Source organism: Protopterus annectens, chromosome 6.part0, assembly GCF_019279795.1.
Source record: "Protopterus annectens isolate FY-2018-M chromosome 6.part0, PAN1.0, whole genome shotgun sequence".
In the NCBI taxonomy this organism is placed as follows: domain Eukaryota; kingdom Metazoa; phylum Chordata; order Ceratodontiformes; family Protopteridae; genus Protopterus; species Protopterus annectens.
The window spans coordinates 1801205150-1801219401 of NC_056737.1; the positions used below are offsets into that span (position 1 = coordinate 1801205150).

The 14252-nt window shown below is 35.5% G+C and overlaps 1 protein-coding gene across 1 annotated transcript in view; it reads left to right on the top strand.

Moving 5' to 3' along the window:
* COL3A1 (collagen type III alpha 1 chain) overlaps positions 1-14252 on the top strand; it is a 323606-nt gene that overhangs the window by 170342 nt on the left and 139012 nt on the right. The window contains exon 23 of the mRNA XM_044075159.1: positions 11051-11104. Coding sequence (XP_043931094.1) covers positions 11051-11104 — 54 coding nt within the window. The remainder of the gene's footprint in view (positions 1-11050; positions 11105-14252) is intronic.

Consider the following 14252-nt stretch of genomic DNA (forward strand, 5'->3'; position numbering starts at 1 on the left):
CTTTAAGGATGCTAGATTGAAACATAGCAACCTGTGGATACATAGGAGACATGAAAGCAGATTTATGAAATTTAAATACATTCTCATTAACAGGGTTCAGAGCCAAAGAATAATCTTAAATTTAACAGGAGACAAAAGAAAATTGCATCCTGAGCCATAGAATCTTCTGAGACAAAAAAGCCAGGAAGAAAACTAAGCCCTTTATTCAATATTTCCATTTCAACCCCTGAAAGAGTTATAGAAGATATGTTATGAACATTGGTACAATTATTTACTGTTGAGTCATGATTTTCAGAAGACTCTAGATTGCTTATTTGCCATGTGTTTCCTGCCCCCTCTCCTGGTTCTAACCCCAAAAGGTGGCCCAGATTACGCCTGTTGGGAATGGGTGAATCAAGGGTGTGGTTGCCATCGACATCCATGATGGAGGATGATTCATCCTTCGAAGTGCCACTGGAATTCATCCTGGATTTCTTCAGGATGGATTTGGGTCACTTTCACTTATGAAAGTGGGGTCTACTATCAGCTGTATTAAATTTGGCATTCTTGTAAATTTCATATGGTTTCCCCTTTTGGTAGTCACCCATATCACAATGGAATTTTTTCATCTTTTTATCTTTCAATTGGTGTTTTAAATTAAGTAACTCAGTGCTGAGCTCATTTAAACAGGACAGGCAACATGGTAAGGTCTCATAAGGTTTGGTGTCCTCACTGGAAGATTCAACCTCCATAATACACTGATTCACAGTTCGTTCATAATATGACATAAGGGCATCTACAAAGCCCATAGAGGCTCTTTGTTGAACCTGTGCCCATTCTTCCAGTAGGATATCATCCCTATTATGGACCAGTGGCTTTGTTCTAACCTATAAGCCCCTAGGAGAAACCCCCATCATCTGATAGGCTTTAAACAGTTTCAAATGCCAAACATTTCTTCTAAGTATTTTCAGGCTTCTTTTAAGTTTTTGAAAAGCCAATTTACAATGATTAGATGGGTCATTAATATTAGTATGCCTCATGCTTCCTTTATCTGTAGGTCCCAACCCAAAAACCTGCAAATCATCTTTGTCAGAGGCTAAGCCTTTCAAAATAGAGACCAGATCCATGTTTAACACAAAGATATATGTCTGTAAATGTATTAATAATGATGGTATAAGACCAAAATCTGGACAACTAATTCATAAAAATCCCCATATAACACTAATAATATGAGTACAAAAGTCATCAATTTGGAGCAACCATCAGTCAACAGGAAAGTGTATCAACCTCAGCAATACGGATCCAAATATAACACAAATGGCTGTGGTTAATCCCAGTACAATGCCTCAAAAAATAATTATACCTATAATTCCCAAGCAATCCAACAATGCAACCATGCATAAAGAACTATAACAGTAGAGGAACCATAGTAGCCATCCCTAATTCGAAGCCAACAATATCATGTAACCCAATCAACATAAGCTTTGGATAAAAAATCCAAGATGCTATGTTCCCCTACAAATTACCACCACAGTTTGCTGGCATTAGTTTGCCATAATAAATTGTTCATGAAATAGAACAAGGAACCATAATAGCTCTTGTGTGTATGTATCCAAACCCTTGGGTAATAATCCCAAGAAATCAGTCTGTAGCCATAAGTAAAGGTTGTTAAGCCACACGATGCTACATCCCCTTAGATAGATGTAACTGTCAATTCGTGACCTGGCATATCATACCACTTGAAATAAAGATAGAGAGAACCACAGCCACCAGTGTACAAATCCCTAAAAAAGTGTAGTTTGATTGCACCGACACCAACCCAATGGTTACATGAGTGCTTCAAAAGGAACATAATACCACTGACACATATCCCAAAATGGCCCAAGTTGTCCACTGGACTCAGCCGTTACATGTATATTCAATCAAAAGATAATTTTCATGCCCTTATTATAAAGCCATAGCAAACTTTGCATTCAACCATCAGAGTAACAGAAAATATTGGATTACACCAACTACAAAGATTAATAATAACCCAAAATACATGCCAGTATTTATACATAGAAAATCATGTACAGTAATCGCACAAATTCAGCTGTGTGTTGAAAAAATCCAGTATCCCTACCAAAAAAACTACAACCTATGGCATGTAGCGGGATTATAGGGAATGCTGATAACTGACTCAGGGTGTACTGAACTATCCCTTAGGTTACATCATTCAAATCATCCTTGATAAAATAAAAAACAAACAATTTGTCACATTCCCTTAATGACAAACGGTTGTAGTCACCTTAATACTGAATGTTGTTACCTGAATATGGCTTCCCATTAGTATAGAGAAAGCAATTCAACAGTTAAATTCAAATAAATGTGCAACTATATCTGAGACCTATACATATAATCCATGTGTCATTCAAAACCCACATAAATAACATCCAAAACATATCAACATATCACATTTTCTCAATGATGAAAAAATGAGTAGCCTCCTAATTATAGAATGCTGTTAGATCAATATAATATTGTGTTTATATAATGAAAGCAAAAAAAACTCTTGAAACCTAATAAAATATATCCAAAACTAGTACATATAGTCCAAATGAGTTGTTAAGTTTCGTAAATGAACAGCAAACACCAGTCACCTATACAATAGTAATGATTCCAAGGAAAGTCACAAAATGCCTCAAAAATGGCATATGTCCATCCGTTTCATACCAAGACCATAAGCCGTTCATTTACTTAAAGAAGGTCCAGTTTGAACAACATTCAGTTTATTCAGTACAGCTGTAATTCACCTGGCAAAAACATGTTCACCTAGTACTTATAGTCTGTAGAAAACCCTAAGAGCCAGTATATCAGTCATGAAGAGTTCCAAGCAAGCGTACCGCCATGGTTTATTCTCGACCACACACAAAGTCAGAACAACGCCACACAATGTAGAACTTCTTCTGCCTGAATGGAGTACTGTATATAAGAGTCCCACAAGCAACTGAATATAGATCCAAAGCTGGAAGGCATGCAAATCAAATCCAAAAGGTGATTTTCAGTCTTGAGGAATCTACTCCTTCACTGCAGAGTTGATGGCAACCACACCCAATGCCAACAGCGAGGAAACCGCAAAGTCAGCAAACACAACACCCTTTTGCTGACTTTTCCAGTAAGTAAGTTAACTAGGAGCTAGACATGGACATATCCAGTTTTTGAATAGGGGATTTTTTAGTAAAGGTTTAAAATGAGGTGGGATTATGGGATAATAAACTCTCTACACTCCTCCCAGTCTCTGTTGGGGTTCCTCAGGGTTCCAGCCTTGGCCCTCTCCTTTTTATTATATTCACAAATAGTCTAAACACTGCCACTAAATCTGCTTCTATCATTCAATATGCTAATGCTGCTACTCTTATTTGCTTTGCTCCCACACCCCAGAAACTCTAATATAAACTGCAGAAGTCATTTCTAGATATTGAAAATTACGTAAATGAAGTTCAACTCATCCTCAACCCAAACAAAACAAAATTAATGATCGTCTCTAATAGGAAATGCATAGCAAAACCACCTCCTCTCTCCATCTACTCCACTATTGGCACTATAATAGAACCAGTTAACCAAACAAAACTACGTGGTGTCACAATAAGACAACAACCTAACACACATATCACTCACAGTTAAGAACGTCCACATCAAACTGTGTGCTCTGTATAGGGCCAAACCTTACCTTACTCAAAATACCAGATTAGCCACAGCCAGATCCCACGTCCTATTCACTCTTCTAAACTATTCTCAACCTTTTACTAACCTGCACAAGTCTGATTTACATCTACTTGATTCCTGCTATAATAAAATGACAAAATTTGCTGCTAATATACCCAACAGGACCCATCATTGCCTTGTTCTTCAAAAACTACATTGTCTTGAATTTCCAAATCTGTTATTGCTCAATCAGCTCACCACTGCCCACTCCATTACCCACAAACCTGAAAACTGCCCTGCACTCTCCAATGTACTGCAACGAGTATTACAGGAGCATAGCCATTATTGAGTGAGGTATTCCTTTAGGAGTTTTTTGAAGATATGACAATCTGTGTTTTTTAAGATATTCTGGGGTAATAGTTTCCACTCTTTGGCTACTTTGAAGGAGTAGAGAGAGTCACCAAAGGAATTAATGGACTTTGCAACCTTGTGTAGTTTATCAGATGATCAAAGGGTATTTAGTTGCATACATATATATATATATGTATATATATATATATATTTATATATATATATATATATATATATATATATATATATATATATATGTATATATATATCCCTTTCTAAAGCTCGAAGTTTCAAAACTTCTAACGTCAAACGTCCAAGACCAGAAAATTGAAGGTTTGAAACTTCAAAAATTTTGAATGGAGGTCACCATACAGAGTGGAATGGGATATTTACCATTTTCCTCACTGTAGTGCAATATTGGAGTTGGTATATTTATTTAGCAGGGGGTGTGGGGTGCTAAATTTAAAACATAAAATTTTTATTTTATTTTCGAAGTTTCAAAACTTTGATCTTCTGATCTCAGCTATTTGAAGTTTAAGGTTTTGAAGTAGATCCATATATATATATATATATATATATATATATATATATATATATATATATATATATATATATATATATATATATATAATAGGGCCATTATGTGCCACACACATAGACTCCATTAACCATCCATTTAAAATTCCAGTTAATTAGCAGATGTAAATGGGGTCTATATTATAACATCACAGTCTAAAAACATGAAATGTTATAATATCGACCCCATTCAATCAAAACAGCAGAAAACTGAACAGTCAGAATAGCACATTTTTTCCCAGGGAAAAAATTTGCTGTTCTGACAAACATACACACAACTCAAGCACACCAAAATAAATAATCCACAGACATACACATCATGAAACCCTACACTTAACCAGACATACACCACTAGCTACCCACTTACCTTAACCCAACCCTAACCCTAAGGTCCCTAACTATCGCCCACTCACCTTACCCGCTCCCTAACCCTAACTCACCTACCCCATCCTAATCCTCACATCCACACAATCGCACATTTACCTCACCGGTGCTCTAACCCTAACTCACTTAACCCGCCCCTAACCCTAAAGTCTGTCACTACCGCACATTCAACTCACCCTCGCCTTAACCCTAAAGTCCCTAATTACCGCACACTCACCTTACCCCAGTCCATTCACTCACTTCCCTAAACCCAGTCTGTAACCATCGCACCACAGTGCTGTAAATAGTGAAGCCAGGGAACGGACCACCAAAATCTTACCTTAGGTAAAATGTCGATGTTCCGAGAATTCGCTATTGTCAGCTTTTGCTTTAAAGGGTTCGATAATATAATATTCAAAGTTTTTGAACTTAGACTTCAATGTTATAATATAGACCCCATGTAAATGTATGCCTGTATTTTAATAGGAGGTAATAACAGCATGATTTACACAACTTTCTCAATATTTATTTGAGAAGTTGTTGCTCTCATTTATCTAAGAACCTGCCCCCAAAAGTCTACTTAATAAATACATTATATATGTATATATATATTTTTTTCAAGGATTGCATTCATTTAATGCCTTTGAATCTGATACATACGTCAATCATACTTTATGTGAAATAACACTTCATCATAGCCCCTCACAGATCATAAATGTTATATCTTCAAAATATTTTAATAAGGTGTCCATTTGGGTGATTTACATTATGTGCCAGACACCAAAAGAGTTGCTCTCAGTGTAAGTCTGTTCTCATTCTGAAAGACTTGGTCTCAGTATAGGTGACTTATTTCGGTGTAAGGCCTGTCTATAAATAGGCTTACTATGGGTACAAGATTCCAAAACACCTGCTCTCAACCTGCTTTCAGTGTAAATGGTCACTTACACTGAGAGGAAGTCTTTTAGACTCCTGTCCTATAATGATGAACTTATGCCTTTAATTTGTTTTTTTCCATGTGTCTCTTTTTTTATATAATGTATATGCTAATTTGTTTTAGTAATTATTTTTATATTGGCTTCCCATAAAGATATTTAACTGCTGTTCTTCCGCACTGAACTACCTGTATCCAAACTAAATTTTAAAATGGTAAGTATCCAGAGTGGCACACAGTAGTCTAAATGTGTTCTTAAGAAGTGTGCATAAATATGGATAATAACATCTTGTTTTCTATTGGTTATGCTTCTTTTAATATGTTTGGATGTTCCATCTTCTTTATTTGTACTTTTTACAGTGCTGACTTTAGGTCATATCACTACTTCACACACTTTTCTTGTGGCCTCCAGTTACACACTCCCTCCCCAACTCCAAACCATTATTTTCATGTATTTTCATGTATTTTATATTTCTGTTGCCATGCTTTAAAAAGTTCCTCTGATCTATTCAAGTGTTTTTCGCCCTTCTACATTTTTTATATAAAATCTGTTGGGTAGCATCCATACCATTACATAAGAGGTAGACACTTTTTTTCCAGGCCTTCAGCAAGGACATTTAGGAATATATTGAAAACAGCCTTTCTATTACTGACCTCATTTGGTATCACACTGATCACCAGCTTTTCATATGAGTGAACTCAGGTTACTATAACCCTTTCCATCCTATTGTGTAATCAGTATTTTATCTTAAGTATCACCTCAGAACTCATTCCAACTCTGTCTGATTTATGTACTAGAATTATAATAAGTACTATGTCAGGTGTAGTTAAATTCTGACAGAGGCCTCAGCTACTTCCATCTAAATGTCATGGTTACACAAATGAAAACAGAAAAAGGAAATCACTGGAAACCAGGGCAGAGTGAGCTAAAATTGTTTAATAATTCCAAACAATTTTTCCAGGTGCACGGATTATTGATTGGTGATTTATGCACCTGAGGAAGCCCTCTGGGTGATAGTTTTTACTTGCGTATCTTGAAATTGCTTGGAATCATTAAAGGACTTCAGTTCACTCTGTACACCTGGAAATTTTTCTTTTTTCATTTTGGACTCAGCTTGTGTATCACTGGATTTGCCTCCATGCTGGTTCACTCATCTTTTGATGGTTGCACAAATGCACAGCTCTATTTGTGGTTGACATTATTCTTGTATTGTGAAAGCCATGTTTTCTTGGATGCATAATCTACAAGATATTACAGAATTGCCTCCTTCAGCCATAAATAATAATTTCCCAGTAGCTTCCCGTCATAAGTAGTGCACCATCTGTTCTGAAAGGAAGTCTCTTCTCTTGTCCTGCAGTCAACTGGATTTTATTCATCACAGAGATATATCACTGGTTATCCTATTTGTTGTACAGGAATTCCAAGGTGAAAACCCAACAGATGCCATTGTTATTTTCTTTTTATTTTTGGATCATTTTGCCTTTTTGAGGACTTGAATCAACCCCTTTAATGAGAAGCATGCCTTCTGGATATATTTCTTCATTAATATTGCACAAAATTCTGATTTAGCACCATACTTTATTACCAACTTCTAGTCTTAAATAGCAAGCCACTTTACTTAGTTTTGTGTATTTACTGTCTTTTTCAATTGCTGTGTTATCCTTGTCTAACTATAAAAAATTATATTTTTCTTAATACAAATTTATATCTTTGCACATTTACTTTGCGTATTATATAATATGTGTGTTGTTTTAAGATGACATTCCTCCCCTTCTATAGTTTTTTCCACCTCCAAAATGCCTTTCCTTTCTTTTTCCTTTAACATTTTTAGAAAGGCAGTTTTCCCTTCTCTTTGGTATGCAGAAAGGCTTACTTTTCCTGCAGTGGCAGATTTGATCTATCAGAGTTCATACATGCTGCTTTCTGGTCTATTACTGAAAAGATTTTAGATGTGTTACACAATATTTTAGGCTCATCTGTGTAATTTTGTGGACTGAATATATGCATCTGAAATTGCAAAAAAGGATTTATCTTTTACCAGATGTTCTGGACTGTAGTGACATAGCAAGTAGTACACTTATAAGCTGAGGGTGTGGTTGGTAAAGGCCCCATAAAAGGATGCAGGGGAACCATGCTGTCTGCAAAACAATTATTTTAAAATTGTGTTGAAGATTCTGGGCTTTGACATTGTGATCGGGCACTATTTTATTAAAATTCTGCCCAACTGCAGTCTTGAATTCTCCATTACATCTGCCTTTCACAATAAAAAGTGCACTATTGAAAATATAGCAGCACCGATATGGCACAAGGCCTGTGGGTCATGGTCCTCTTCTTCAATATTTAATGTACCCTGATAGGCATGTTTGTTCCAGGTGGTACAAGGCACACATTGTTTATTTTTTTCTCAAAGAATGTGCAGATGATTTAGACATCTTCAGATTCAGAGTTAAAATATAGTCTTAAATGCAAACTGTATTCATAGATGGCGATATATGTATATATATATATATATATATATATATATATATATATATATATATATATATGGGTCCATGTCAGATGGACGAAAGCTCAGGTAAAAGAAAACATCACCGAGATGACTTCGTCGACAGGATGAATCCCCGACAACAGTAAGTAGTGCGGACTGTGAGTTAGTCCCATTCCCTCACTGTAGTGCGATCTCGGAGTTGACATATTTAAGTAGGAGGGTGCAGGGGGGCTTGCCCCACTGCTATACAGGTTTTAATGTGGTTTTCATGTGTATTACAGTAACAGGAATGTATTCCATTCCGTAATACACTGACTTACTGTTGTCGAGCATCTGTCCTGTCGGTGAAGTCATCTTAGTGATGTGGTCTTTGTTTACCTGCACTTTCATCCATCTGACATGGACCCATATATATATATATATATATATATATATATATATATATATATATATATATATATATATATATATTTACTATCAAAATGTTGAAGTAACGTTCGGTGAACACAGGAATGTCAAACTGTGGTTGGATGATTTCTGTGTTGCCGAACGTTACTTGAGCAAGACAGTTCATATCAGTGAATACCATTGTGCATTCGGTGATATGAACCTCAATGATAGAAGTACAGATTGCGGTACAGTGTGGACTGTGAAATCCTACCCTTTCCTCACTGTAGTGCGATCACGGAGTTGGAAATATATATTTAGCAAGGGGTGTGGAAGTAGGAGCTAAACTTTCTTTTGCTCCTATGCAGACATCCCATTTGCTATTCGATCGAAATGTCAGATCTGCTGAATTCATTCATCAAATTCGACATTTAGACCTAATTAGTATTTAAGGATTCGGCATTATGGTTTGACATTCAAAACAGAATTAGTTTTGAATATCGACATTTTAATAGTAAAACATACATATATATATATTATTTTATATATATATATATATATATATATATATATATATATATAGATAGATAGATATTGTTTTTTTTCCGAGTCTCATAACAATTTTGCAGACCTGTTTATTTTTCCTTTTTTCCTAATATGGTATGCTGATAGTCATTTCTCATCAGTCACTGTGTCTGTATCTATCCTATAAGGAAGAGGAGATGTGTAGGGGCAGGCCTTCATATCCCATTTAAATAGGATGTATTGTTTCTATCAGCCTTCTGACCATTCTTAACTGTCATGTAATCTGAACTTAATATAGTGGTACTCTATACCTGTAACATAACCTAATTTTTTTGCAAAATTTTTTTCATGCCAACTTAGTACGTTCTATTAAAATCCATAATCCAGTGGTTTTCTCCTCTGAAAGTTTGCAAAGATATTTCTGTTTTATTTTTTTCTGGTTATTTTGTATTCTTTCCTTTATGTGTTCCAGAGCTGCCCAGTGTGTGTTTTAAAGTACATTTTTTCTGCAAATACATATTTTCACTGCACTGTACTCCAACACAGCCCAGGTCATAAGACCATTTTAGTTTTTGCTCACTGTTCTTAAATATGTAGTAATCCACAGGAAATCACCCACTTGAATAATATGTTATAGTATTTATTTCCCGTTTATAGATCTCATTTAAGACACTGTGCTTCCCAATTCCTGATTACAGTCAAACACAAGGTCATGGTTTACATGCTGCTGTCTTCTTCCACAGCTTGTGTTTGTTTTTATTGCTCTTCTATAAATACAGATTATTACTAGAAAATAAAAAAAAACAGAAAATGTATTTTATAGTAGCAGGAGAACTAAGGTAAACATGTTCTGTTATTAAATGTCAACACAAAAATACAGATGTGAATTCATTCAGAACTATACATCCATGGGAAATGCCATCTTTAATTTTGATTAAATTATGTTTAGATAAACCACTTGATGCATCTTAAGTCATAGATGTGTCTTTTTTCAATAAATTGTGTACATATACACCTGCCCAAACAAAATAATGAAACCATGGAAGCATGTGTGACTAGGTTCTTCAAAATTCAAATAAATAGATGATAAATATATAGCATAACTTTAACAAAACACAATCACATATGTACAGTTCAGCATTAAGCAGTGTTAAAAAACCTCTCTCTGTAGCAATCCATGGCAACCTGTATAGCATACCAGCTCCCTCTCTAATTTGTGCCTACAACAATTCCACAAAGACAAGGGGAATTGAGGGGTCTTACATAAGACTTCTTTAAACTACCCCTTCTTTATCTACTCCATCCAAAACCTCTAAGAACTTGTAAACCTAAAGCAAAGGTAGGAGGGATGGGTGTATTCCAAAACCCATACAAAAAAAGACTAGAAATCCCTCCTACAAGACCTTATACAAACCCCCTTCTTCTACATAAAGTAACTATTTCTAACTCCTTACCTTGTTTCCTTCTTACCCCAGCCTAGCCACCCAACTCCAACCTACTTTTTTAATCATTTAATAACTACCCTAACAAATAGCAGGTATATCTTTACAAACACTTCACATTTAGCAAACGAAGTTTGCAAATGTCATAGTTTATGCTGTGTACTCACTTTCATACAATGAAAAACATAAAACATTTGATTGCAGCATATATCTGTATTAATGTCTGTTATGCTTATTGTAGATACTTAAAATATTTTTTAGTAATTAAGCATTTTTTAACTGAGCAATATTTGTAACAGTCATCTGTTTTCCTTTTCCAACAGGGTGTACCAGGATTGTCAGGGTCTCCCGGTGCTGATGGTAAACAAGGTCCTCCAGTAAGTAAAAAAATAAAATAAAATAAATAATAATAATAATAATAATTTCTGTTTGTTGTCAAGGAAACCAAAACATATTACTATGACCTTTAAAATGAAAATCAAAGTATAGTTAAGATACAGATATTTTGCTACCCTATCATGGACAGGTAAGGAGTGGTGACCAAGAAGGAGAGTGGAAGGTTTAACAGAAAAGAGCCACAGTAGGGCACCATGACACCATAAAGGAAAAAACAGAATATATTGATGGAATATTCCATTGTTGGGATCAGTCATTCTGAGGTTGTTAGTAGGTAAAACAATCAAATGTAAAATTATAGATTGTCTTCAGAGGAGAGACTTACTAAGCTAGATAGAGCAAGTGGCCTCTGATGGTCTTTAAAAGAACTCATATAGTGAGGGAGCATGGTTGAGCAAGGTAATAAAGACCATGATTAGTAACATTTGTTTCCTCTCTGCAAGTCCTTGCCTGAAGGCTCCCCAACCTGGACCCAATCAGTCCATTCATTCTGATGGTATAGGAGCCAGGCATTCCCAGGCTAAATGAAAGCTACAAAGCACATTTGTTCATGCCCTGGAATCTTAGTTGGCCTTCTTTTCCTTGGTGGGAGTCAGGTGGTAGAGACAGGGCCCAGCTTGCTGATCCTGAAGGATGGCCAGCCATCTACCTATGGCAGCAACCTCCTCTCATTTGGCAGCTCTTACAAGCTGCACTAGTGCTGTCTTCTGAGGGGTTAAATTGCCTCTTCATGCTGTTCCCGGTACAAGGATGAATGAATTCAGCATGAGCTTAGTAGGCACAGATTCCATCAATGTTTCTGCTGTCATCCATGTGGAGAGCCAGAACTACCCTCTTACCCTAAGCAGAGTCAGCTAACAGAGGCCATTCATTTCCATCCTCCTTGACCAGATCCTACATGCATCTGAGCTCTGGTCACCTACAGCATAGTCAGGGCTGTACCCTGTATGCGACAGCAATGTCAATCATGGTTAGTAACACTGATGCATTAATGGTAGTGTACATTGTAAGTGAAAACCACTATTATTGTTCCTTGGTTACCAGATATCTATTCTACATCCTTGACCTGTTCTTGAAAATTTCCTACTATTCCAATAAATTTGAATAGTGTAAAGGGGATCAAAAATTGAATAAATGTTGGTCCTGATATGAGTTTTGCCCTTTCAGGATGTTTGCCTTTTCCTCACTTTATGAAATCAGTACAGAGCACATGAGGGATGCAGGAAGACATCCTCCCACATAAATGTTTATTAAATTGGTTGCATTTATTTTATTTATTCTGCAGTGCTTGTTGTTTGAATCATTGTTACTGATTGAATTAATTTATACTGACTTTCAATTTTATATTTAAAATATTTTTGGGACTCTGTTTTGGAATACACTTTTGAGGCATGAATCGAAACAGAAAAAGCTGGAATGTCATTTTTTATTGGGTAACAGGTTAGATATCTGAATGATGATTAAAAATGTTATGAGTGGGCAATGCAATATGCTATTTAGTTAGGTATTACACAAAAGAATCATAACATTTATGAGTGTGTAAAGCAATGTGCCATTTTATGTGGCATTGTGCAAGAGTTATAAGACTGTAATGATATACACCATCTAATGAGGCCTTGCATGAGATATTAGAAATTCAGAGAAGTATTTTCACACTTGGCTAAAACTAGGTAAATAAGTACAAAAAATAATTCTACAGTAAGAAGAAAGTTGGTGAAACTAATTTTATAAAGATACGTGGTGTAGTGCCCAATAACTGCTATGAGAAATAAAAATACTACCCTTTTCACTTTCCAAGAAGTATTAAGTTGGACATAATATGAAAGGAAAAATATAGATCTGTTTAACAATGTGAAAGTATAAATTGCAAAGATGACCTCAGATAAATAGTGAGTAGACCAAATAATAAAAAAAAACATTTTATTAACACCACCACAAGTGTTGTTATTATAAAATATAAATAAACAAGTGCATACAAGCAGATATGCAAATGCTGCCTGAAATTTGGAAATGTTAAGTATGCCACAAAAAATGGTGTTAATATGAAAACATGAAAGTTAATATACATATGCAACCTGATAGAATGTCAGTGCATGTAAGGTCAGAGCACGTATTCCTATAAAGTAGAAAAGCAAATGAAATGCTTCATAAATGTGGCTGTATGCTGAAAAAAACTACTAAAATAAGGTAAAAAGAAGGGTTATAACAAGAAGTTTTTATTTATTAAATTGCATGTTTGTTTGTAAAATTTTAGTCTGGAAAGTGAAGTGCTTCATTTATCAGTCATGTCCCTGATTTAAGGATGGAAGCCTTGCCTTAGTTTATGTTTTGGCATTTTATACTACCTTCTCCTCTCCTGGAAACAACAGATTTAGTATGTGACAAATGCAGATGCAAGGAACCGTAACTCACAGCTTGCAACTTCTATTATGCTGGAACATTAGTTGCATCCACCGGGGCATGCCCACAAGTAAACAGACATTGCCACTTTTTTTTATTTGGTGTGATGTGAGTTGCTTTTAACTGAATGGTTCTGCAAAAGGCAATTCTATATCCATTATGTCTGTTACGATCTACCACACCCAATGACAGCTTCAGTAAAACAAGTTCCATTTCACATTATCTTTTACACTATCTTTTATTTTCATAATGCTAACCTGACAATTATCAAATTATAAGTTGATAAGAATATAACTAATAAAATGACAAATACAATTGTGCAGTGAAGTACCACCCTTCAGGTTTACCTGCTTAAATGTGCTGACACAGTCAATGCAATGCAAATTAAATAGATATGGGAGCTTACTTTGCATGGTAATTTGGTGTAAGGTGACAGCAGACAGTTCTCTGGTGTTTTCTACCTATCTTTCAGCTACTCCTGCGTTCCCCTTAATGGGTGTGCTTGACTGAGCTGCTATTTTACCAAACAGTATGGATCTAAGATAGACGACTCAGATCTGTTTGTATAAAATGACGAAAACAAGCCAGTCAGGACTTTGAAACCACTATCCCCACACCTCAGGAAATAAGCTTTATCAAGTGGAAAGAATCGAGAATTGTAGCAACATCTGCATAAAAAGAGAAAAAAACAGAGTTAACGATAAAGGAAAATAATTATCAGGCTACAGT